The sequence below is a fragment of the Uloborus diversus genome, chromosome 1, assembly GCF_026930045.1.
Source record: "Uloborus diversus isolate 005 chromosome 1, Udiv.v.3.1, whole genome shotgun sequence".
Lineage (NCBI taxonomy): Eukaryota > Metazoa > Arthropoda > Arachnida > Araneae > Uloboridae > Uloborus > Uloborus diversus.
The window spans coordinates 34,104,413-34,130,907 of record NC_072731.1 but is presented as its reverse complement, the minus strand read 5'-3'; the positions used below and the strand labels follow the sequence as shown (position 1 = coordinate 34,130,907).

The 26,495-nt window shown below is 32.5% G+C and overlaps 1 protein-coding gene across 1 annotated transcript in view; it reads left to right on the top strand.

Moving 5' to 3' along the window:
• The window catches only part of LOC129234343 (endothelial cell-selective adhesion molecule-like), a 118,853-nt gene that overhangs the window by 55,095 nt on the left and 37,263 nt on the right, over positions 1–26,495 (top strand). Inside the window, exon 2 of the mRNA XM_054868336.1 lies at positions 13,948–14,069. Within this exon, the coding sequence (XP_054724311.1) occupies positions 14,027–14,069 (43 nt within the window). The 5' untranslated portion in view covers positions 13,948–14,026. The remainder of the gene's footprint in view (positions 1–13,947; positions 14,070–26,495) is intronic.

The window sequence follows — 26,495 nt, the reverse complement described above, 5'->3', positions numbered from 1 at the left end:
GTTAGCAAAGACAAACTATGGGTTTAAATAATTAGTATAAGTACATATGTGCATAATTTATACCCTATATTACTCAGTAAGAATGCACCTTTCAAACAGTGAAAGAATTTTTCAAATAGCTGCAATGGTTCCATCGAACATATAAACACACAAAAATCCGCCCTCTCTCTTTATAATATTAGTATAGATATGTGTTGGGAGAACACGCCGTTTATGAAGGGGAAAAAAGGGGGCCAATAGTTGAGAATCCTATGCATCAGGTAACGAAAACATTAAGATAACAGAAAGATTTAAAGAAAAGTGGCAGTTAGTACAGAAATACAAATTGGCAAAAGTTATTTAGTTCTGTAAAGAAAATAATAATTAAATGTTTTAAATATCCTTGCTGCGATGATGCTTTTGATTTCAAAATAACAAATATTCATAAATGAATAAAACGAATATCTTCTTTAAGTAACAATTTATTTAAGTACATCAGAGCCAGACTAACGCAAATCACATAATCGCTACCTTACAGGAGAGCGAGGATTAACGGTTTCTGTGTCCTTACAAAGGATGGAACTTGCACTTTTTAACACAGGTAAAGAATTACAAAAGGTATTCTTTTTCGAATTACGTTCACATGGCTCGATGCGGAATAGGATTCTACATACAATGTACATGTACTAACAAACGGAAAATCGCAATTTTTGAACTTACTTTATTCTGGTTCTGAGGTACGCAGAATTGTGCCATCAATTGCGTTATACCCAAACTTCAAAAAATAGAGGTTGGATGTATAAAACATTGTGTTTATCGCAATGAACTTTACGTGAATTAAACTATTATGTGGTTTCCATTTGTGTAAATTGCTAGGAATTACATCGCAATGAATCTTTGTTCGATAACATAATTTTAATGAATGGGAAAATACTGTTCAAGAATAAAGAATACAAACACAAAATTATGTACTCAAAAATACTACACGTAACTACACGTAATTTAGGGCAAAAACCGATTCCGTAACTTTTTTCATTTTATAAAATGACTGTACTAACAAATACAAAATGTTTTAAATAAAATTGCAAAAGGCTATGCATCGCCCAAGTGTTTACTTTAAAAAAACTTAAAGTTGTTCATAGCATTTTAATGTCTCCTTTAAAAAATCCCCCGTCTCCTTTTTTTTTCACTGATTGTGTTGCTAATTTTTTAAAACTCAAAAAATGTTTCATAATCTTTCAAAATTAATGTTGAAGAGAGAAACCGCTTGCTGTTCCTACCGTAAATTACAGATTATAAAGACTATTCTAAAATGACTCTCATAACATGGAAGTTGAAAAAGGAAATTAATAAATCTTGTATTCTTTTGTAATAACATTCTTTTCATTTTAAGCTCCTAACATAAAATTTAAAGCTACTTTATTTTCTCTGATTCATACATTTTTTAAAAAATTAAAAACTACCCAAACATTGTACTTTTTCTCTTTCCAATACCACAAAAGATAAAAACACAAACCAAACTCAGAATTGAAAATATTAGCCAGATACACACGCATCAATATTTCCGGCTCCTACATCGGAAGGAAGTGAAAATGTTCTTCGAGAAGATATTTTAAAATTTGTGAAAGTTTTGTTTCTCCCCAGTGATTTGACAATCTCCCAGCAAAGCGTCTCGTAAAAGCTAATGAAAATCAGTTGCAGAATTGTGGTGAAAAGTATCCTCCCCTCATTAATAATTTAAATGCCATAAATTCTTCAAAAGATTCTCCAATCGTACAAAAGAAACTGGTGCCTGCTTGCCGGGTAATTGTGTTACCGTGAAATCTTAAGAAGGGAAGATTGGGTATATAACACGTTCCATTAGCCAAAAAGTTTCGTACGTGATTATTACTGATAGTAGTTTTAATCTCTGGTGTAGGACTGTTTGTTGTTGGAAATCAATTTGGGATAAATGTATAGAAAAGTTACTCAAGATGATATTAAAGCTTTATTAGATGATATATTGTTAGGAATGAGATAAAAGCTTATGCTTGAAGTAGAGACGCTTTACTGATTTCGGTTAAAAAGAAGTGAAATGAAGCATTGTTTAGGTATACTTTGTGAATTGAGGCGTTTTGCATCAAAACCACTTCGAAGTTTGTTTTTTTCGTTCTTTTCAATTTTATAGGAGATATAAAATATTTTTCATGATCTGCTCACTTATTTTTTTAAGGACTTTTTTTTCTTTTCGATTGAATAACATTCGATGCACACCATCATTTTTGTTTTCTTTTTTAAAGAGGTCCGAAACACAAAAATCGTCAAATTTTGCGTTTTTTTTTTTTTTTAATTATTATTTGAAAAATTACTCCGTTTTCATCTGCTTAAAAGGACGTTCGAACCTTGTTTCTATCTTAATTAGAACGAAAGATATAATTATTTTTGTTGCATGCACCTTACTAATGTGTATTTAACTTTAAAACTTTAAACGCGTGTTCTTCCATGATGCAATTTTTCCCGATTTCTTGCATTCAAACTCTTATAAGTCAGGAACCGATAGAGATAAAGTAATGAAATTTGGAGCATATCTTTTTCAAACAGTTTACTTTAATTTCTATTCGACCAATTAAAAAAAAAACGTTTACTGCAAGAAATATGATTTTTTTAAGTATCTTCGAATTTTTCGAAATTTTTCTTCAAATATTTTCTATTTTTTATTGAATCAATATTTTTGAAATCGCCGAATAAAAATTAAAGCTTAGATACTTGTGCAAAACTTTTTGAAAAAAAAAACTGAAAATTGACCAAGAATATTTTGAGTTATAGCAATTTAAAGCAACCCCATTTAAAAAAAAAATATATATATATATATATATATATATAATTTAAATTTAAAAAAAATAGTATTTATGTTATGATTTTGCTTATTAAATAGATCGTGAATCAGTGCAAAAAATTTCAAAACTCTAAAATACTTAATAAAAATATTTTCAAAATGTATCCCGGACCCCCTTAAATTAGCAGCAAGTAAATGAATTTGATTTTTTTTTTTTTTACATTTTCGAATAAAATTCCAATTAAACTCGTGCGGTTTCTCACTTTTATGCTATGTACAAGCCCTAACAATGTGAGAACATAAAGCAGTTAGTTATAATAATGGTGCTGGTGTTACGCGTTTGTTTTTACAATGGCAGTATGCTAAAAGCGCGGAATGAGCTGCTGTTCAAGTAAACCGGGCTTTTGGCAATGGTTTTCGTCCTGATTGATGGGAATTAGCTCCAAATCGATTTGCCGCGTAATAGTAAGGACAAAAAAAGTGTGAAATTGTGAAACGCATTTTTTTTTTTTTATTTAAATTCGTGAATGGAGCAGGTTTTGATACTTAAAGTCTAAATTATACGTATCAATAAGTGTAATAAATAAGATATTCTCTTAAACTCTTGTGTTGTGCTTTAATGAACACAATTTTGATAATCTTTAATAATTTAACACTGGAATCACGACGGTCTTTAGTACATCTAAACAAACGGTAGGTGTCATGTAGACCCTTGAAAATAAAAACTACATGGTTTCCTACATAAAAAATTTGTTAAAATGAAATAAAAATGGACTAATTAATAATGTTTATGTGTTATTTTAGACTTTAGAGGATAGGGAAATTTGCAAAATATACAATGAAGTAAGAACTGAATAACTATCTTCGTGCAGAAAATTAAAATTAAAAATAACAGCGTTTCATTGCACAAAATTGAATAAAAAATATGTGCAGAAAAAAAAAATTATTCTTTCATAAGCAGAATCAAAACCAAAATCAGAAGTATACTAAAAGCATGTTGCTAAGTTACAAACGGTAGTTTACAAACATTGCTTATTATTTTGATAACCTGTAAAACAGTCAGGTCTGCCAATAAAACAATAAGTTTTTAAATTACTACCTATTTTTATAGACTGTGCATTTTACCTCACCTGACCCTATCAAATTTATTGGAAATAAGCCATTTTGAAATCGAATGGCAAATCCTTTTGCATCGTAGGAGTCGAATGAAGAAACTGAGAACCTCTTTCTGATGCCCTAGCATTAAACTTTCTAGCTTTATAACATGAGAGGAGCAAAAGAACTCTTGAGATTAATTACTTTGCGATGATTTAATTGCGTATCGACAAACTGCTTCGCAAACGCAAACGGAAATCAGTGAAAGAATTGAGGCGAAAAGTTTACTTTCATTAATAATGCAAATGCCTTTTTTTTTTCTCCTTTCAGCTGCAGAAAAGGAATTCGTATTTCAAAGCTTTCTGGTTAATTATATTACGATGGAAAGAGGTATTGGTGGTTAAGAGATTGGTGACTGAACATAACACGTTTTCTTAACTGGAATGTTCCGAACGTGATGTTTAGCAATGGTAAGCCCGATGTCCGAAATTGAAAATTCCTTGTTGGGAAGTAATTAGAGATAAAGTTGGGGAAAAAATCATTGAGTAAAAGAATTTACATAGAAATGCCCCGTCTATAGTAAAAAGGACATGCAATTGAAACCGGAACTATGGGATACAGCGGTGCAATGATGAGCGGGGTTATGATAACATGATTGCTTCGCGAGAATACTTTTCACCAATCTCGAAAAGACACTGAATAAGGTAGTTTTTGATTGTAATAAAAAAGTAGGTTTTCCTTTTAATTCATGTTTTAATGCAATTTAAAAACGTGCTTCATAAACTTACAACAATATCTAAGTTTAAATTAACAACCAATTGATATTCAGAAATGGAATGTTTTGATTCGAAATGTATCTCAAGATATTCAGCAAAAAGTTAAGAATCTTGGGATACAGCGGTGCAACTTCCTGTTTCAATTTCTTTGTATAGCAGGGCCTCTCTATGTAATTTCTTTTTTCTATGGAAAAAAACCCAGATTATTGTTACAGATTAATAAAAACTATTTGTTGCTGAAAAAAAGATGCACCAAGGAATTTGTTTTCTATTAATTCAGAAGCGTGGCTTTTGAAGGCTTATAAAACTGAATGGTTTATTTGCTTCATTCTTCCTAACCTTTAAAAATATATAAGCAAGTGGTGATGACGGTGAGAAAGAGAGATATCAGCTATATAGACACAAATATGGTAAGCAAAAATGGATGAACTCAATGAATTTACTAAAACATGTACTTAAAGGATTGAATATCTGAAACCCAAATTCTTGATCAAGTTTTAGTTCAACCAATGATCAAATTCTTTGGATCCAATGCATTTCATAACGAGCTGTAATTGTATCTTTGAGCAGAATAGTAACTGGAGGGAGCAAGTTCAATCATTGGCCTAGGAAGTATTGTGACAAAGATCTCAATTCACGTGGTTTAACTTCAACAAGTGGAAGACACGTTTTACGTGAAACAAGTGGAAGAAACCTGATTTCTTCCAATATTTTTCTTTCAAATATATCACGTGACTTGGGATCAGTGCTTCAAGAATTGGGGGCTTCACACTCTCCGTCTTTTATTCATTCTCAATGAATTGTATGTGTCATAAACTGCTTTCGCCTTTTAAACATAACGGCTGAATGTTTGGAATTTTAAAGAAATCCACGGAAAACCTATCTTTTAAATTTTTATTTTGAGTCATAGAAATTACTCTTTTCTACATGTTAACGTGACATTTTACGCATTTTTTTTTTCTTCCTTAACCCTGATTATTGAACACGCATCACATCACACAACTTTTTATTTTCGAAGTAGATTATGCAGAGCCGGACAATGCAGCAGTTTGTTACAACCAGTAGTGTTTTGAGGGATTTCGAGTCTTAATTCTTCGGGGGCTTTGAACATTTGAGCAATAAAAAGCTTCTTTTGTATGGTTCTTGAGTTGGCGAAACAATTATTCAGCTACAACATTTATTTTGTTTCATTCCCCCTAAAGTTTTAGTTAGAACATTTTTCTTAGTTTTTAGTAACTTTCTCAATGTTTTCTTGTGTCTCAATAGCATACTTCTTGGCTTTATAAAAACACCCATTGATCTGAACTTAAAAATTTCTACTTTTATTATATTGAATAAAATTTTTAAATAAAACCACTTGTGGAAACTAATTTCAAATTAAAAAAACAAAATAGCAGGAAAATATTTTTTTTTATGAAATTAAAAATCATTGTTAAATGAATTGTTCCTTTAAGTTTTTCCTGTAAAAGGCGTGTGACAGAAAAGCTACACTTTTGGAATAATGGTCCTTCCCCGATGCACATGCACAAACCAATATTTAGCAAAGTACGTCGAAGCTTTTATATTCCCTAAAAATAAATTATTATCTGAACGTCATTGAATTTTCAAATACTGCTCTTTTTTTCTTTCTTCACTATCCTCAAAAATGCATAAATGTTAGAGTAAAAAAACTTTTTCCAAATAAAAGGCAAAAAAATTATAGCTTCTGAAATTTTTTCTCTTAATCTATTTCATTTAAGTATTTTTTTTAACTAACCCAGTATTTCAACAAACTAAACTTAAAAAGTTTTCCCATCTCACTTTATTTAAGCTGTGAATGAAATTTAATGGATTACTGAACGAGTGGAAAAAGTTTATAGAAAATACTTTGGATTCTTAATGCATTCCTTTGTGTTTTACTCAGTATTTATTTGAGTAAAAACTGGCGAAAAAATAAAAATATTTATATGGTCTTGAATAGTTCATTGGGATGTGAGAAATTAAATTCCGGAAACTTTAACTTTTTTAATTGAATTATTTTTAAAATTTCAGTTTGCTTCTCAGACGATAGTCAAAATAAATGAGCCTTAGCGGAGAAAATTTTATTAATTGTAACACTTTATTTATATTTTGCCGTTTAAATGTTCACATTCTTTTTGTAAGAGTAACTGTATTTCAAGAATGTCAAACGATACATTTACTTTTAGGAAAAATAATTCAGAATTCGGGAATAACTGAGAATCTTTTAAAACGCGAGATTTTAAACCAAAGCACTTTATGAAGCGATTAAACGTTTTTCGGATTGCTTTGATTTTAATTTGCCTTCTTAAATACTTTTGCTTTTCCTGTTTTTAAGTCACTAAATTCAAAAACTAAAATCTTTAAAAATCCTCGTTTGATTATCACTTTCAAAAATACAACTTAAAATTTTAAAATGGGAGAAAGAAATCAGAAAGAAATTTATTCAAAGCGATCTTAAAAAATGATTTTGTTTCGATTAATGAATCATAATTATTATTTTTTACAGATATTCTGTTTAAATTATTAAATGAAGTATCACAATAAAAGAAAATTTCATCATTAAGTGCATCGGAAATTAAATTTTATGACTATATCAGCGTGGAACTAGAAAACATCATAAAGTTTACTTCGGAATAAAAAAAGAGAGGTTTTAATAATGTTTTCCTTTTATACCCCAGAGTATAAACATCTGTTTTCTAAATAAGATTAAAGTTGAGGCTTTTTCCCCCATATTTTTAAAAATTTATTCGTTGAAATTTAAAATTAAAAAAAACATAGGTTTAAGAACGACTAAGTTGGAATCTTAAGTTTTAACAATGTTTTATTGTTTTAAAGTATTATGCTCATCATTACATTCTGTTGTTATGTGGAAAGAATAATCATGTACATTTGCGTCCCTTTCCCCCTCTTTATTAAAATTTTCAATGTTTTGGTTATTTATTAGATTTAAAATCTCGACTTAAAATAACAGTAACACAACAGCCACAAAATAAGTGTTATACTAAAATATAGCTCTAAATTTAAATAGTGGAGTGTTGGAAGAAATATCGGTACATTTGATTTTATAAAAAAAGTTCAAGCTAATAAACAATTATTACACTTTTGTACCTAACTTGTTTTCATCCTTATTCTCTTGAAGAACGTAGAACAGAAAACAATAGTGTTTAGACATAGAATGTGAATATCACGCAAGCAAATTCTTTGTGCTAAAATAATGTAAAGCAATATGGAATGACATTCCACTGAGTACATATTCAGACATTTAATAAAAAGAGTTTTTAGTTAACGAAGCGTTTTGCATCTGATACTTTAGCAAACTCAACCTTCGTCTAAATATATTGTAAAATACAATCCTGAATTACAATAAGGTAAGAACAAGGTGGTTTACCTATTAGGCTGGTTTGCTGTTGATTCTTCGTGGTAGAATAACTAAATTCCGTGGGTGTTGAATGAAATGAACGGACAGAAATACTCCTACCATGGAAGACAGCACATGTATTTTAATAATCACGCAAAACTATATACATCTTTCTACAAAAATATTTGCAAAACTAACGTATTTTCATCATAACACTTCGCGCCCTACACTCACAGTTCGGTTTGTTTATTATTCTCATAGTCCCTAGTCACGAGAGTTATTTTTATTATGAGTCTATTTCGCACGCCTTCTGCCGCCGTCGTTTTATTCTCCCACACACACACCTTTGAGTATGGAAGAAGACCTAAAATACTCAAATTCAAGAAGTGATGGCGGCTCAAGTCTATTCACTGGTCGAACTGTCCTGTCGTGCGCCCTCTGTCGCCGTCCTAATAGATACATTCAACGTGCTTGTCAGAAACAATGTTCAACTCTAAATTTCGTTTTCGTTTAGTACACGGTGACTTAAAAGTTTTGATCCCTGTTTCAAACAACATATTATTTCCAAAATATGTTGTTGCTTATTTTCTTGTACAATGTTTTACATTATTAGAAAAAGCAATTTTATTCTAATTTTTTTGCCTCTAGCCCAGTTACTTGTCATACGTCACTTTTAGAATTTACAAGGGCATTTAACACGTCTTCCTTTATAAAACCAAATGCTGTCTTTCGGTATTTATTTTTCTAGTTCATAGAGGGTTTACACCCACTTTTCTTTTTTGTAAGTAATGGAGTATATTTTAATTGTGACCATATGGTACATGGAGCTTAAAATCCCGTTAACACTCGTTAACGTACTTAAAATCTAAAACGTTGCCCGTCCACTAAACCACCGATTTACATATGCATGAGGTTCTATTAACCTCGAATAAAAGTTGACATCTTCATTTTCAAATTGGTTTTTATCCTGAGCCCTGCAACTGCAATGAAAACATTAGCTGTGTAACTTAGAACAATCAATCAGATAACAAAACTATAAATGTTTTATATCATTTGGAATAATTCGTTCCCAACAATTATTGCGGCGAAGATTCCAGACACTTGTGCCAGAGCAACTCTAAAAAATAATTAACCTTCTTTATTGGAAACTGATGCTATTGGGCACGACTCGATTATTTTAATCATAGTATTTTATTTCTGCACAAAGGGGGGGGGGGAGAAGCGCTTCTCACCTGAGAACAAAACTATTTTTGTGTTAGTCGAATCATGTACGGATTAATGTTTTACACCATTTAAAGATATCTTTACGCCATTTAAAGATATCTTTACGCATTCCTACTTGTAATCTTACAATTTTGTTGTTTCTCAACGTTTTCGCTTCAACATTTCCTACAGTATTTTCCTGATTTCAAAATCTCTAAAAGCTTTCTCATGGACGTATTATTCAAAACACAGCTTAAGAATAATTAAAAAAAGATATTTAAATTCAAATAAAGGGAATTTAATTCATCTCAATGTCTCTGAGGAAGCATACCGAAACGCGACGCACAATGAGATGGGACCTTTTACCTGTTCTTATTGCTAGGGTAATAAGCAATTTGCAACTGTATTAAACTTCTTTTTTTTAATGTCTGGGTCCGACCCCTATTTTTTCCCCTACGCCAGTGACTTTGATTTAACAATGTCCTAAATTCCACAATAAATTACACTGGTTCGAATTTAATTATATGATGCATTTATTTTCCCGAATTAATACCAATCATGATGTAGCTATAACATTTAATTGTCACATTACAATCATTTAAGTTAACAAAATAGAGAAACACAGTTACAGAGTTAGAGTTGCCAAAAGTTCAGAGAAAAAAAAAGTTAACAAAGAAAAAAAAAAGATAATTAATCTTAAGTTTTCTCTAAATCCGTATTGAAAACGTTCTACTGTGGCATTTGCGAAATCTGATTTTGAAAAGGATTTCCCATTTTTGAACAAACTAAAATGAAATTTCATCAATGCTATCAAGAGCTGAAAAAGTTTGTAGGAAATACTTTGAATTCTGAACTGATATTTCTATCGACGTTGAATTCATCTAAATTAAATACCAAAAGAAAGTAATATTTTTTAATTGCCGAAAATTGCGTTATGAGCCGGAAAATATGTAGTTCCTGAAAACTTTATATTTGAAGAAATAGTTTAGAATAGTTTAATTTTTTTCCATTTTAATTGATAGCGACCAAAATAATTAAATATTTCCTAAGAAAGTTTCAGAACTCATTATATTTTTTGTTCGCATTCCAACGAAATCTTTGAAAAGCACAGAAACGAGCATTTCAAAAATGTCAGACGCCATTTTTTTTTTTTTTTTTTTTTTTGAGAAAATAAATATTTATTCTCTGTAAATACAGAATTTTAATAGAGTATTTTCATAAGCAGCGGATATTTTTTAATTCCTTCTTTCAGTTCTTAATAGAGAATCTAACCAAGCGTTGACTAACCAGCGCGTTATTCAAAATAATGGATGTTTTCAAAAAAAAAGCAAACTCGAACTACAGCTCTTTTTACACATATTAGGAACATCATACTCTTCAACTAAATGAAGGTTAAAACAAGAAAAAGATTTTACGAAAATATAAATTAAAGAAATTTCAGGTACGTTAATATATTTTCAAAACCGCATTTTAAATCACATAAACGCAGAGACCATAATTACTGTACCTCATTTGTGCATTAACTATTTTAAAGCTTTTAAATTTTCGCCACCAATTTAACGTAATTATAAGATACTTCACTGCAAACAAAAATATTGTTATTGGTGGAGACATTTTTTAAACAGCTCAAACTCTCTAAAGCCACACTAATGCATAAAACAAAAATAAATTAATAGCTGGAAAGTTTTTTTTCAGATCACGAACAATTCTCGCTTCAATCCCGATCTGAAGTTTGGGTTCTAAGCCCAAAACTCTCAAAATATAGGAACTTCAAAATGAGTTCAAATATTTTTGTTCATAAGGAAGTAATGAGACTGACTTATTGAAGAAATGAACTTTTAAAGCAACCATTAAAATAATGATCTCTTCTATGAAAAATACAAATAAAGAACAAAAACACTTACATTACTCTCTTTCACCTATTAAATAACATCACGCGGCAAAAAAAAAAATAAATAAATAAATAATAATAAGTAACCTTCAAAATACTTGTGACTTTGTAAAATGCTTCACGCATTCAAATATGACCACCAGTTTAACCCATTATTCCCCAGTGATTGGAAATGCCCCTTAGTTTTCAACAGTGTCATAGCTATCATTTTCTTCCTTTTTACTTCCTTTTACATAAAAGGAAATATTGTATTCACGAAAAAATTTTCATTAAAAATCGTTTCCATTTTGCTCACCGCCGAATGAATGTTGAGTTTTTTTTTTTTTTTTTTTCGACTCGACCACACGTGGATAAGTGCCTAAGAACGTACAGACACGCGGAATATCCATTTTGACGATTCCCGAGAAAGTTACAACGTGTTTTCTCGTGACGTATGTGTGTACGTATGTATGCATGTGCGGATATGCGTATGTATGTCGCATAACTCAAGAACGGTATGTCCTAGAAAGTTGAAACTTGGTACGTAAACTTCTAGTGGGGCTTAGTTGGGCACCTCCCCTTTTGGTTGCATTCGGGTGTTTTAAATCTATGGGGGTCTTTTGCCCCTTTTCGGGGGGAAATCATTGTTCATTTCGATGTAAATTCAAGTGGTGTTACAATTTGGCGAACACTTGGCGGTATATCGGCAGTCTTTTGGTCGCCAAGTTTTGTCGCCAACTTGGCGACAAATTTGGCGATTTTTTTTTTAAATCTGGTTTCAATTAGGCCACTGTTGGTGATATTTAGAGAATAAACTATTAAATCACATTAAAATTACCAATAGTGGAAAAATGACATTAAATTGAGTAAAAGGAAGTCATGTAGGGCACACATTAGCTTGTTTTCTGAAGGGGAAGGGGGAGTATTATATTGACCATTAACATTCTTCATTCTTCTGAGGTGCAATGGTGGTGTGGGTAATAGTGGAGTAGAGGTTCAAGAGTGGTTCAAAAGCATGACGAATATTTGCAGCAAGTTGAGAGACTCATATTGCCCTCTAAAATATTTTTAAAATCAACAGAAATAAACCTTTTTTTTTCTAAGTTTATTTTTATTTTTATTTTATTCTTTTTTTTTTCGCTTAGTTTTTGGTGTAACATCAGAGCATCAGACTAACTATTAAGAACCTCATATGTGTAAAAAAAATTCACGGTGTAAAAATATTTTTCAAAAAATCTGGAAAAAAAAACCCATGTTGCATACAAGCTGCACCTCAGATGTTCAGTAAAGAAAGCAATCGTATTATTTATATTTACGTTGAATTCACAAATGTAATTAAGGTTTGAAATTAAATTAAGTGTGCTTATAATATAGTTTTAATGAATATTAATATTTCTGGGAGGTGCACCGCTCCCATTATTTATCACTATATCAAGAATTGATATTAAGTATTCAATCCTGCCATGTGATTAATTTCGATTCGTTCAACAACGACAGATATAGGCTACTGTAAGTGTTAAATAGATATGCTGTACATATATGACCTGAACCTAAGGAAAACAACCAAAAAAAAAGAACTTTCTTGGTCTTTGGTGAGCATCTACGCTGTGGTGTGTGATCAAAATTCACTTCGTATAGTTTTTGAATACCATATAAATGTATTTAGACTTAAAATTGTACTTTTGTTTTATCCAGATATTAAAATGCGTCTCTTAGATCCGAAATATTGTAGAATGAAAATGTGCAGTAAAATCAGTAAAAAACTAATACTTATAAGCTGTAAGAAGTTTATAAGTATCAGATTGAGATTTTCTTTTCTTTTTTAATATCTGTCTATTGTTATCTTTATTAATGCGTCTTGGAACACCCAATATCCTTTCGCTTACCGAAAATTAATTAATGCAGAAGGAAGCTCCGTAAAAGGCCCCTGAATGCGGAGGATTCTGACTTAACCTCGATGGAGGGCAGCATTACTTGCACCGTTAAAGCAAACAGGGGAGGGGGAGACTCCTCAAGGAAATCTGCACTCATGATAATTACTACGAGCGCTTTCTCACAGGCTATTTTAAACCACGGATTTATTGAGCACCTACTCCGCAAGCATTAGGTGGGTATTTCGAGATGTCGAGCTTTGAGCCCGAGGCCTAACGATTCCAAATCCGATGTCCAATTCACTAGGCTACCCATTACTGCCTCTTATTACTTCCTTTTACAAACAAAGAAGTATTGTATTCGCGAAAAAGTTTCACTCAAAAATCGGTCTTAATTTCCGTTTTTCTCACTCCCGAATGAATGTTGAGTTTTTTTTTTTTTTTTTTTTTTTTTGACCCTACCACACGTGGATATATGCCCAGGAACCTACAGACACCCGAAATATCCATTTTGACGGCCCCCGAGTTAATTACAACGAATTTTCTTGTGTACGTATGTATGTGCGTATGTGTGTATGTATCTCGCATAACTCAAAAACGGTGTGTCCTAGAAAATTGAAATTTGGTACGTAGACTCCTAGCGGGGCCTGGTTGTGCACCTTTCCTTTTGGTTTCATTCGGATGTTCCTACGGGGATCTTTTGTCCCTTTTTTTCCAACTTGGCGACAAATTTGGCGGTGTTTTTTTTTTTTTTTAATGTGGTTTCAATTTGGTCACTGTTGGTGATATTTAGAGAGTTAACTATTGAAACACATTAAAATTGCCAATAATGGAAAATGACATAAAATTGGAGAGAAAGGAAGTCATGTGATGCACACATCAGCTTGTTTATAAGTTAGAAAGATAATATAAATCATCCTGATCAATAGTTTTTGGTTCTGGCACACAATCATTAACTTTTGTATTTTGTTTCATTTTAGGACCCAGTTTACGAAATTGAAGATGAGAGTAACTAAACGCTGATCATGTGACTCGTCGTTTGAGTGGAGTTTACAGACCATGCCTGTAGCTTGCAGGTATCTGCTAGTCATCTGCATATGTGGTATGAAAATTTTCCTCTCTCGGACTGTAGTTTTTCAGTAAAATTTTTTAGCACGAAGCATGAAATTGCCTGTAAGTACATACATTATGTAAAAGAGTTTCGTTTTTCACCATATTTGTTGCATTTTTCTTCAGATTATGTTTCTTTGATAGTGGAGGTGCTTACGTATATTTTATTCCATCATTACGCAGTTTAGAACAAAACTTCATCTAAGCAAAAGATTTTACAAGCTAATTATGATAAACTTTGAATTATGTCAAGTAGCAAAATGTGACTCAGTTTGAAGAGTTGTTTTTAAATATTTAATGAATAAAGCAAAGCTATACGATAGCAAAAATTACTTGCAAACAAGGACAGATCTACTCACGCTACAAAAAAAAAATAGTTTGCTAAGAATGTTTAAAATACAAGGAATAATTTTAGAAAAGTAGAATAGCTACGATAACGCTTAAGAATTGAACTTAACATTCAGTTCCGAAAGTTTAAAAAACTAAGTACACCATAAAATTTTTGTAAAAAAAAAAAATACTAAAATATTTTGGTTGATCTTAAATTTTGAAAAATTTAAGTATTCAGTGAATTCTTAATTCCAAGTTTTTGTTGAAAAATCTGGAGTTTCAGTCACTTGCAACCTAGCAATGATGATTAAACATTTAAAGGAAAACAACGCGAAATTAGCATTGATAAGGGGTCGGGATTTTTGTTTTCTTTTTTTTCTGTCAACGTTGAGCTTAATCTCAATGACCCAGGCCACTTTAAGCATCACATGAGCAGGCTCTAGATATCGTTATGATGCATGAAGTGCATGCACTCTAGGACATGTAACGTCAGAGAGCCTTTTAGGCTGAGCGAAAAAGCGAACTTTAAGGTCCATTAAAATGAAATCGTTACTTTAATTGCATCAACTCTGCCTATGACAACAATTCTCAACCGGTGCCGCGGACCAACTCCGATGCGCATAAACATTTCCCCAGTCTCCAGGGATTTTTTTCTGGTACAAAATACCATGCTTTGCCATCAATCTTTGTGTTGAATCGCGCCATTGCTGCGGTCACTCATCTAGTGTGCTAATTCCACCTCGGGTTACCAGTTTGTTTGGCTCTCTTGGCTCCCTTAAGAGATTTTTCGCCTCCAGCTCAGGTGATTCCTATTCCGGGCTGATGAGTGCAAAAAAGCACGAAACTGCAGTCCTAGGATGGAATAACTGAGCCGGCGCGGCGGTGCATTTTAAATATTTCTGCCTTAGCCCTGACTTTGGGCGGTAACTTACTACAAAATATCATGCTTTGCTATCAATCTTTGAGTTGAACCGCACCATTGATGTGGTTAATCATTTAGTGTGCTAATTCTACATTAGCTACTAGTTTGTTTGGCTCTCTTGTCTCCCTTAAGAGGTTTTTCGCCTCCAGCTCAGGTGCCTGGTGACTGATGAGGTGCCCGGCTTCTTGGTGCCCAAAAGTTTTCTTCCTGAAAAAAAAGGGTTCCTGGTAACACCGAAACTATATTGCTCAATCCATTTGCAAAAATGAGACCTTTTCTGTTTTCTCTCATAGGTTTAAACTTATGATATAATATATGATATAATATCTTTATGTGATACATTCGAATATAAGGAACTATCATGCGTAATAATATAAAGTATCAACTTTCTTAAAAGTTTCCTCGCCTTTAAAAAATGAGGATCTGTACGTGTTGCGAGCTTGACCGTACGGGCACATCTGTAAGACGTACCAGTCTCATTTTTCAAGTTCAAAAATCTGTTAGATATTTCTTTAGAGCTCTTTAAAAGGTTGATACGCATCTCTTTCAATATTTTATGTGACCAGTGAAGTTTCTGAAGGCAAATTTATTTATCTACTTATTTATTTTCCCAATTTTAAGTAATTATCCTCATTGATTCCTTTTTTTTTTTCATTAAAGGTGGCAAATCTTTTCGCATCCTATATATATATATATATTTTTTTTTTTTTTTTTTTTTTTTGCAAACGTTATGCACGGGCGCGTTGTTTATGCAGTTTTGAATGGTTTAAAAAAAATCCATTAAACGTATCTCAAATAAATAAAAGCTGTTATTTTTTTAATCCTTTGCGATTCTTTTTTTTTTAAATCCAATTATTGTTAATTTATTTATTTTGATTTAAATCGTCAACGTTTGCCTTTTCTAGTCTAACTTACTTTAGTGTTGTTCTGCTTTAAATTTTCATTTTTTTTTATGTCGTGAGTATAATTATTTCGCCACAAATCTATCCGATAATGCCTTTAGCAATATCATCATTTCGTTTTTTCTTTTAATTTTTTTCGACTAATTATTTGAATGCGTGTACGAATAATGTTTATAGCTGGAAAATGTTACAGCACTAAGGATTCCTGAATCGAAAAAATCGAATAAAACGATACCGAAGAATTGGATACGTAACGAAGGCTTTTCTCCACATTCATTCTTTGAGGAAGTTTTCAAATAAGAGGCTACCGGTATGCGTTTGAGCTCATTTGAAAGGGTCCTTTAGGGAGTAGTGCAATACCGTTTCTCTTTCGAATTATTGGATTCGAAAATGTTCCCGCCCTTTTATCGATTCAAAACGGGAAGAGTAATTTCTGTTTAAAATTATGGTTCCAGTTCGAGCTTAACCTCTATTGAATATATCTATCTACATTTCTTTTTTTTCTTGAGCTCTGAAGTTGGATTGAATTTTAATAGAGGGTAAACTCGAAAAGAATGAGTTCACGTTTTATTCTATCTTTTTTCTTTTCTTTTCTTTTTTTTTTTTTTTTTTTAAGAAAATTACTTTTTTTTTTTTTTTTTTGAAGTAAGGGCCCTAGAAATAAAAGAAATATTTTTGTGGAGAAATTAAAAGATATATATCAACTTTAAATCACACGAGTTTGAAGAGAAGAACCTCAGACACGTGTTCCGGAGTTTCAAGGAGCCCCTTTTTCAATGCAGTAAAGTTAGTTTTTGTGCGTTAAAATCATCCGATAAAAGCAACGAGAATGAACAGTAAACATCTTAAAATCAAGTTGTCTACTGTATTTTGACCTGTCTGCTGCACATTCTCGTTGCTTTTATTAGATGACCTAACATAAAAAAGGTTAATTTTCTGCATTGAAAAAGAGGGTCATTGAATCCCCAAAACACGTATGCAATTCTCTGAAAATCGTGTGATTCACCGTTGTTACATTTTTTTTTTTTTTATTTAAAGACACCTAGTTCTGCAGAGCATTATACTTAAAAGGCTTTAAAATAAAATACTGGTGATTTTTTTTTTTTTTTTTGCTGATATTTACATTGCTACTAAGCGAGGAAAAGTAAGTGTTCAAAAACGTAGTTAACTTTGAAAATGCAGGGGAAACTTTGACGAAAAAGCATTTCTTTCGTACGCACTGTGAGAACTTTCTTCCATTCTTGTGGAGTGCAAGCTTCATAATGCTTTCTATGTAGCAGATGACCAAGTCTTTCGGCCCTACTTGACGTACTATGTTTCATATGATCTTTCTGCATCAGAGTATCTAACTGGGAAACTACTTTCCTAGAGGCTTTCTACGGCTGCCCATCTCTAATTTATGTTCCCCTACCTTTCGGAGATAGGATTCATGTTCTTAATTTACTGCTCGCCTTATTGTTCTTGTTTTCGTTTCGGTACTGTGTTTATTTATATATATATATATATTTTTTTTTTTATCGTTAATCAAAATTTTCTTGCAGAACATTATATCGGTCTATTATTTGAAATTTAAAACTTTGTATACATTTTTATTTCTGCTAAGCTCTTTAAAGTTCTGTAGGTTTTATGTCTTTAATTTATAAAATAAATGTTTGTGTCTATATTCCGTCTTTTCAACTTCATAAAACAAATATTTAGCACAGTATAGCCTGTAAAGACTTTTGGGTCAATAAAACCAAAAAAAAAAACCAACTAGAAACTGTGTCCTTTACCCTTTTTATTCAACATTTTTTGGTTTTCCTAAGCGACCTGTTTCAGTAACACACATGAAACATTTAGTAAAGTGTAATTATTGTTTTTAGACAAATTTATTGATCACAGTTATAATTTCAACTGTGATTTAAAAAACTAAAAAGTTGTGATAAGTCATAAAAAGGTTAATGAGTAGATGTGCAGAAGTAAAAAAAAAGAAAGAAAAAGCAAAATAACTTAATTTATTTTTAAAATATAGTGAATATAATGCTGGATCTTAAAATTTTAAAATCCTTAAAAATATTTTATTGACGCGTGTGAAATTGATTTACATCCCTGCATGCTCTTTGAATTTCGACACATAAACTAAGAGAGAAAAAAACTGTCTTCCAAGAAAACATATACTGCTTCTTGAACTACTTATGAAATATTAACTAAATTTTTATCAGCATTAATGAACTCCTTTATTAATTAAATTCTGAACAAACTATGAAGCTTTCATAGTTGTAATGTAAAGAAGAAAATTTGTTGAAAATTAATTAAAAGAGTATCTGCACTTTCTCAGCGGACTCTTTTTCTTTTCCATTCAACGGACTAAGAGCCTCAAAGCTATTTTTCTCCTTTTATTTCACCATTTTATGTTGATTTTTTACAATTTGTAGCTGGTTATAACTATTATTGTTGTTTTGAAATAAAAAAGGCTTTATTGTAAAGCATATTACCATGGGAAATTTATGTGTAGATTTTTTTTCCTTTCTTTCTCTCTTTCTTTTTTAACGTGTTGTGTGAAAAATGAGTTAAAGATCTTCTTTAAAGCTTTCTGAAAAGAATATTTTGGGTTGAATGAGAAGAATACAACATGCAACTGATAGTTTTTGGTAGTAATAGAGGTAAAGCCTAAGCCAACATACTTACATAGGATATGACTAGTTTAATGAGATATCTGCCTTGTCCGTACCAAGTTGAAATGGTTCACCGCTTTGGCTAGTTTCTTAAATCACCACAAAGTGGCGCATTCAAGCTTTAGAACTGAAATTTCCTATTTGGAATGCAGGAAATACCTTTAGTGGGAAAACTTATTTTTTTATTTCTGACGTTTGTCGACGTTTATTATTTTTCACAGTTCTACAGCCTGAATACACCACCTTAAAGTAATTTGTAAAATTATCCAAGGAGATAACACGTTTCGATATTTTTTGGAGGAAAACGTAGATTTAAGGCAGGTTGTGATGTTAATATAATTTCAATGTTATATATAAAAAAGACAAAACACTAAAACACGAATAAAAATACTGTCAATCTCTAAGCTTAAAAACAAGTTATAAGTTGCCATATTTGTTTGTATTACCTCTTTCAGGAGCTATTAATCGTATATTACATCGCCTCCTGCAGTTTAATTTCGTTGCAAATTACTAAAAATAACGTACGTAATGTGAAGCATGCATTTAATGTTTTTAAAATGAGTTGAATAAAAAAATATTTTTTATATTGTTACAAATTCTGTAAATAATAATTATTTTTGCGATTTATTTGTTGAAATCGGGCTAAATGTGGCGTATGTTCCATTAATTTTCATCCAAAATTGTCGTAATAATTAAACCTGTAAACGGTTTCTTGTAATAAATATACAGCCCCCTTACATTTGAATGACGTACATGGTCTTCTGATAAGATTTGTGAATGAAATAAAAGAAAATATGAGAAATTGGTAGAACGTAGTGGGATTTTCTGGATATTTCTTTACTGAGTATAAAAGCCGTATGGCATTTGAATGAGAAAGTTTTGGTTTACTTCAACCGTATCAGCTGTTGTACTGGAGAGAGTATTTAGCTTTGTTATTGTGAAGCCTTTGCGCTTTGTTTTTGCGTATTTTAATGTAAATACGTGTACTACCGTTAAGTTTACGGTGTTCATAGATATTTGCCTTGTTGCTATAATATTTAGGAGTTGTTTACTACATTTCTTGCACATAGCTGTAAATAAACCTCCTGTGTTTTTCTCAAGAACTGTGTCGTCATTTAAAGAAAGTTTGAAGTTGCCCCGAACTCGTAACAATATGATCATTCATTATTGAAATTTTAAAATTGCGTCAATATATTATTTTAATTGGCAACAAAGTAAAAACTAAAAACGTTCAGTTCCTTATTACAACCCTGTTTTCGCCTGTCCATTTTTTTATTTTTCATCTGCTTAATGCACCTTCATGAAAATGTATTCTTCCGAAACGGAACGTGGCCAAACGCCATCTCGGGACGGTCAGGCTAAAATTTACGACTCCCTTAGCCCCCGATTAGGATGACCTTGGCGGAGTTTGAATTTGGTCCTTCGAAGCGTGAGTCTCTTGCTGTAAAGGATATGCCACTGAGCAGCATTGTTATTTGTTATTAAATACATGTAACTGGCATTTTCTTATTTATTAATCGAAAGTCATGTGTTTCTTTTCCTCTCTCAGATTTCTAATAAATTATCCTTGACAACCAAACGTTTACTTTTATCGTTGAAAAGCTTTTTCTTCTGCATAGACCATGAAATGCAAACATAGTTCTGTTACATTGAGAACATAAACTTCAAACTTTGCACTGCAAACGAATCGACTCAAGTTTTACTTTTCACTGAATCTATTTAATAATTATAAAACTATTTTCAAGTTTTTGTTCCTACAATGCACATTTTAAAAACAGGAACTAGTAGTTAGAATTGTTAAAGAACTTCGAGTTGATAGTGGAAACTGATAGTTTGGCATTGAACTAAAAATCTTCCGCGTGTTCGATAATGTGAAGGAGAATTAATAAAACATTGACGAAGAAAAAACGTACTGCACTTCTGTTTTCCAAGAAACGAATCAAATAAACAAGTATATTCTGAAAAATAATCTTTAAAAAACCCCTTATAAAATGATTTAAATCTAGGAATGCTTAAAAAATCCCTATTTTTTGAAAAGTTTCAAAAGCCTGAAGCCAACAAATCTATGCTTGCTTAGGTCCTTGAAATTAGTTTGTTAACTTTAGCAAAAAAATTCATTTCTTTTATTATTTTTTGTTTTGGGGAATAATTAAAGTGCTTTCCCACCCACGCAACAACAGAGAAAATGCAACAAAAGCTATTAAAAAAAGTTTGAATAACTATCAACTTTGAGGCCTTTTATAAGAAGTTAAAATACTATTCCGCTACTAATAATGTAATATTACCTATGCTAGTAAAATTGCGATTGAATTATTTAATGACCCACATTTATTTTTAACATTTAAATACACTCTAAGACAAAAAAAAAAGTTGCACCATGAAGGAAGTCTTAGAATACAATGACATTTGGAAGGTATGTTAAGTGTATATGGAAGAGTAAATGATTAGAAAATGAGAACGATATAAGCAAAATTTATTGAACAACATACACAAAATGGGTAACATTCAGTATGGGGTATGGCCGCCATTATTCCGAATACAATATGCTAATCGTCTTGGTAACGAATCGTACAGGTTCTTAATGACGTCCTGTGGTAGTCTATCCCATGCTGCTTTAACTTTGTTACGGAGTTCCGGCAGATTTCGAGGTACGGGTGGAGTGTTGACATCTCGTCCCATGGCATCCCACACATTCTCGATTGGGGACAGGTCTGGTGAATATGCCGGTCACTCCATGCTGTCTAGGCCTTGAAGACAAGCTCTAGAGACGGCAGCAATATGGGGTCGAGCGCTGTCTTGTTGGAATAGCGGCCGAACACGGGTGCTCAGGAATGGCAAAGCAACTGGCTGCAGGATCTCTTGAACGTAACGTTGGCCGGTCAAAGCACCGTTAATGAACACTAGAGGTGATTTTGCATCATATGCAATTGCGCCCCTCACCATGACACCAGGTCTCGTGGACGTATGACGGTGTACAATAAACCGTAAATCTTGGCGCTGACCACGTTGCCTCCACACGCGTATTCTATTGTCGTCTCCACCAAGACAGAAGCGGGACTCGTCAGTGAAGACTACGCGATACCATTCGACGCTCCATGTCCGTCTTGTACGGCACCATTCCAATCTTTTCCGACGATGCAATGCTGTTAATGGCAGTCGTCGTAACGGTCTACGTGAGCGCAGTCCCACGTCGTGCAGCCGTCGGCAAATGGTGCGACCACTTATTGACTGATTGATGGAAGGTCCCACAGCCCGTTGGATGTCTGCAACTGTGCTGGTTGGATCGTTACGAGCTTGCCTTACGAGCCTCCGGTCCTCCCTCGGTACGGTTTGTCTCGGCCTCCCTGAGCCTGGTTGACGCTGATATGTGCCTTGTTGAGTCCACTGCCGCCAAATGCGTGCAACAGTAACATCAGTGTAACCAACGTGCTGTGCTATCCGTCGAAATGACCATCCAGCTTCTCGGAGGCCAATTATGCGACCCCTTTCGAACACTCCTGGTTGCGTAAATTGCTTGCGAACTTTATTTCGAGGCATAATCCAATGTTAAACGACGTAACTAACAAATCAGATTGAGTTAAATTAAAATTGTTGCTCTACTGGACGCCCTTATATAGCTGGTCTTGCGCTGTGCTTAGGGCCACCGTGCGCGCGTTGCATGCGCAACCCTAACCTGGAAATTTAATCATTTGCATATCTTAGGCAGAAGAACCATCCCTCCAAATTTCATTCACATCGGTCCACACCTTCCTGGCGCAACTTTTTTTTTTGTCTTAGAGTGTAAATATTAGTAGAATTAAATCAGTGTTATTCTGAACGATTCCGCTAAACTAATTTTCAGTCATTTAGAAAAAAAAAATTCTCTCAAAATTATTAATAAGTGTTTGTACGGAGATGTCCGCGATGTCCCGCATTTGTAATGAACGTTTAAGTAAATATTATTAGAATCAAATCAGTGTTGTTCTGAACGGTTCCGTCAAACTAATTTTCAGTCATTTAGAAAATAATTTTCTCTTTAAAGGATTAATAAATGCTTGTACAGAGATGTCCGCGATGTCCAGCATTTATTCTAAATATTTAAAGAAATGTTATTAGAATTAAATGCATATTATTTTTAACGAATCCACTAAACTAATTTTTAGTCATTTAGAAAATAATTTTCTGTTAAAAGAATTAATAAGTGCTTGTATAGAGATGTCGTCCGCAATGTCCCACACTTGTTCTAAACATTTAAGCAAATGTTATTAGAATTAAATCAGCGTTGTTCTGAACGGTTCCGTTAAAATAGTTTTCAGTCATTTAGAATATAATTTTATCTTTAAAGAATAAATGCTTGTACAGAGATGTCCGCAATGTCCAGCATTTATTCTAATCATAAATAAATGTTATTAGAATTAAATGAATATTATTTTTATCGGGTCGAATAAATTAATTTTCAGTCATTCAGAAAAGAATTTTCTCTCAAAAGGATTAATAAGTGCTTGTACAGAGATTATTGTAAACAGAAAAAAAAATCCTTCATTTTCCAGTCTCTTTAAGCTGTAACAAATGACTAAAATGTGAGATAAAACACTTCCACACGTTTTCCGTGGGTGGGGATGAAAAAGAAAAATGTTCTTCGTGATCTACTTTACGACAAGCAAGTAAATCAATTAAAGTTCTTTTTTCTTCGCGTTAAGATAAAGTTTTGTACAAGGGCATTTTTTATTACTTTCACGACGTTGGCCCAACTTCTAATTTCTTCCCCTACAAAAGCAAGAAAATAAGGCTTAAAATGGTACGGCTCAAAATGAATTGCGAGGGTGATTTTTCTGAATTGTCGCTTAATTATTCGCTGTTCGCTTAATTTAAAAAACAGAAAAAAAAAAAGGTTTATATGAAGTGTTTAGTATCACGACTACCCTCAATTCATTTTAAAACAAAAACATCGCCCACCGAAGAATGACGGGTGAAAATTGCTTCGACATTTGAATAGGACTCGACCGATGCATCGGCCTGGCCGATGCATCGGCACCGATGGTTCAACAATTTATACATCGGCATCGGCATCGGCGGCCGATGCTAACTTGCAGGAAACATCGGCCCATCGGCCTTAAAAAACATCGAAAAGCCGATGGAATTGGCCGATGTTTTTGGAAGAAAAAAAAAGGACCTTTGTTGTTTTACTTTTTAATGCAAAGTAAAGGGAGTTATTTTTTTCATTATAAAATTATTTACTTAAATTTCAGTATGACTATCTATTTTAGTCTCCTTTGAAAGAGTTTTTAATACTGCATTCAGGTACCAAACAAGTTAATTATTGCTTTGTTTCTTGCAGCTGGATGTACGTATGTATCTCTCATAAGTCATAACTCAAAAATGCTAAGTTGTAGAAAGATAAATTTTCGCATGTGGATTGTGTGCGTACGTTCCAGTTGTGCACTTCCCTTTTTGTTTTCGATCGGGTATTCTGAAAAGCCTGTTTACTCATTTTTTGTGGCTATTGATTACTTATTTCAATGCAAAACTAATAAAGCGTCTCAGACTGACGATCATTTGGTGATATATTGCAGAATTGGAGACCATGGAAACAAATATGAGATGGCAAAACCGGTTTTTGTGTCATTTTTTTAGATTCCCGTTGAGCAGACGGTAATTTTTAATTTTCCGATATCTGAAATATGAATCACAGTAATGCAGTCTTTTCTGTATCGCTTCGGCGGAGTTACAAGTTGTTCCCGTCGAAATACACTATGGGGCCCTATTTCTCTATCACACAAGTTGTAAAACATTTACCATAAGCAGTTTTGTAACTCCTACGGTGCCCCTATAGTTATGGGGCCTCTCGCGCAATTGCAACATTTGCTATACTTTAAATCCGCCACTGCACGTCAAAACAAACTCGGGTGCAAGTTTTGAAAGGGTTTTTCCGTTCAATGTTTATGATTATTTTGAAGTCTTATTCTTTGAATTTCCGAGAACACTTGCGTGCTCCTCCTCCTACTCCCTCAATTTCTGAAATTAAACTCTAGTTGTACTTCTGAGTTGTTTAAAACTAACACCATTCATAAAATTGGAGATTTTTTTTAAAAAAAACTTTATCTATTGTTTAGAAGGAATTTAGAGCATTAATGTAAGAAATTGATTAAAGACGTTTTGAATGGTGACATAATTCGGAAATCGGAGGGACTATTTAGTTTTTTCTTCGGAAGTGCTGAAATAGATTCAGAAACACTTCCGAGGCGTTGGTTTTAGCGGTTCTTTACTAAAAAATTTAGGCCGAGGTTGGGGCCGAAGTGTGAATTACTCCAAAACCAGAGAGTGACCCCTTCCCTAACCCTCTCTCGAGGTTTCAAGCATTTCTTAAATATTTAGCAATTATTTATTTTAGTCAAGAAATGTCATTTTGCATATTTCTCATACTTGTTTCACTTATATTTCGTAATGCGCCATCTTTTTTGCATCATTAATAGCGATCGATTTTTTTTTTGTTGTAAGTAACTATTTTTATGTATTTATATAAAATCAATGAATAAGTTATTTTCGTGTTTTATAGAAAAGTTTAAAGGATTTTCTATTATGCAATTTTTTAATTTCAGAAAATTATTGTTAAATTGATAAATTTAATTTGAACTTGTTCGTAGTGCTTCATAAAAGATTAAACAATCAAATTTTCAATATTATGTGTGCAAACATCAGATCAAGTAGTATATGTATTCAGTTATTTACTTGGTGTAAATATTGAGTTTGTTTATTGTAGCTGCGTTTTAAAAACATCGCTCTTTTCATGGATATTTTTTTCAGCAAAATTTATGTCACTGTTATGGCTTTTATGAAAAATGCAAACTTTTCTATTCATAAATTTTAAATAAGTATAAAAATATTCCTATTATGATTTAATATTGTAATTTATCTGTTACTTTTTTTGTTTAATTTGATGAGTAAAAAATGTCTACGTGCAATCTTTCCACTTTAATTGCGTAATTTGTTAACGAATTCATAGTTTTTTCTAATTTTTTTAATGATTAATCATTATAATTTAATATTTTTTAAGTATGTTTAATGTACCTAAATCCATACATTAGTACAATATTACTGAAATCTTAGTAAATATTCAATTAAAAAACAAACAAACAAATCAATTGGTTATTAAACAATCTCTTTGTTTTTCTCCCATTTTTTTTCTTTTTTTTTTTTTAGCTGTTGTTCTTTCTCTTTCATCATACAGCAGTAAAAAAGGAGAAGTATAGCTACACCCTATAAAGTATAAAGATTGTACGTAGTACGATCCAAAAGTTCGGGGACAAGCTGTATAAAACCTTACCCAGAATAGTTTACATTACCGAAGCACATCCACCTTCAAAAGGTTACCTTGAGGGACTATGTACTTCTGCCAGTGTTCATATAACTTTTGGAAGCACTCCTGGAAGCCATTTTTCGATGAGCCTTCTATAATGCAGCTTTATCTTGACGGAAGAAAGCGGCGTCCATGCAAATGTTTTTTTGCTGGGAACAGGCAAAAGTCACACGGAGCTGAGTCCGACGAAACGTTATTTGTTTATCATATCAGAGTATTGACCAATCGAACCGTGCATCCTCAACATGAAAGTCGCCTTCTTCCCCACGATGAA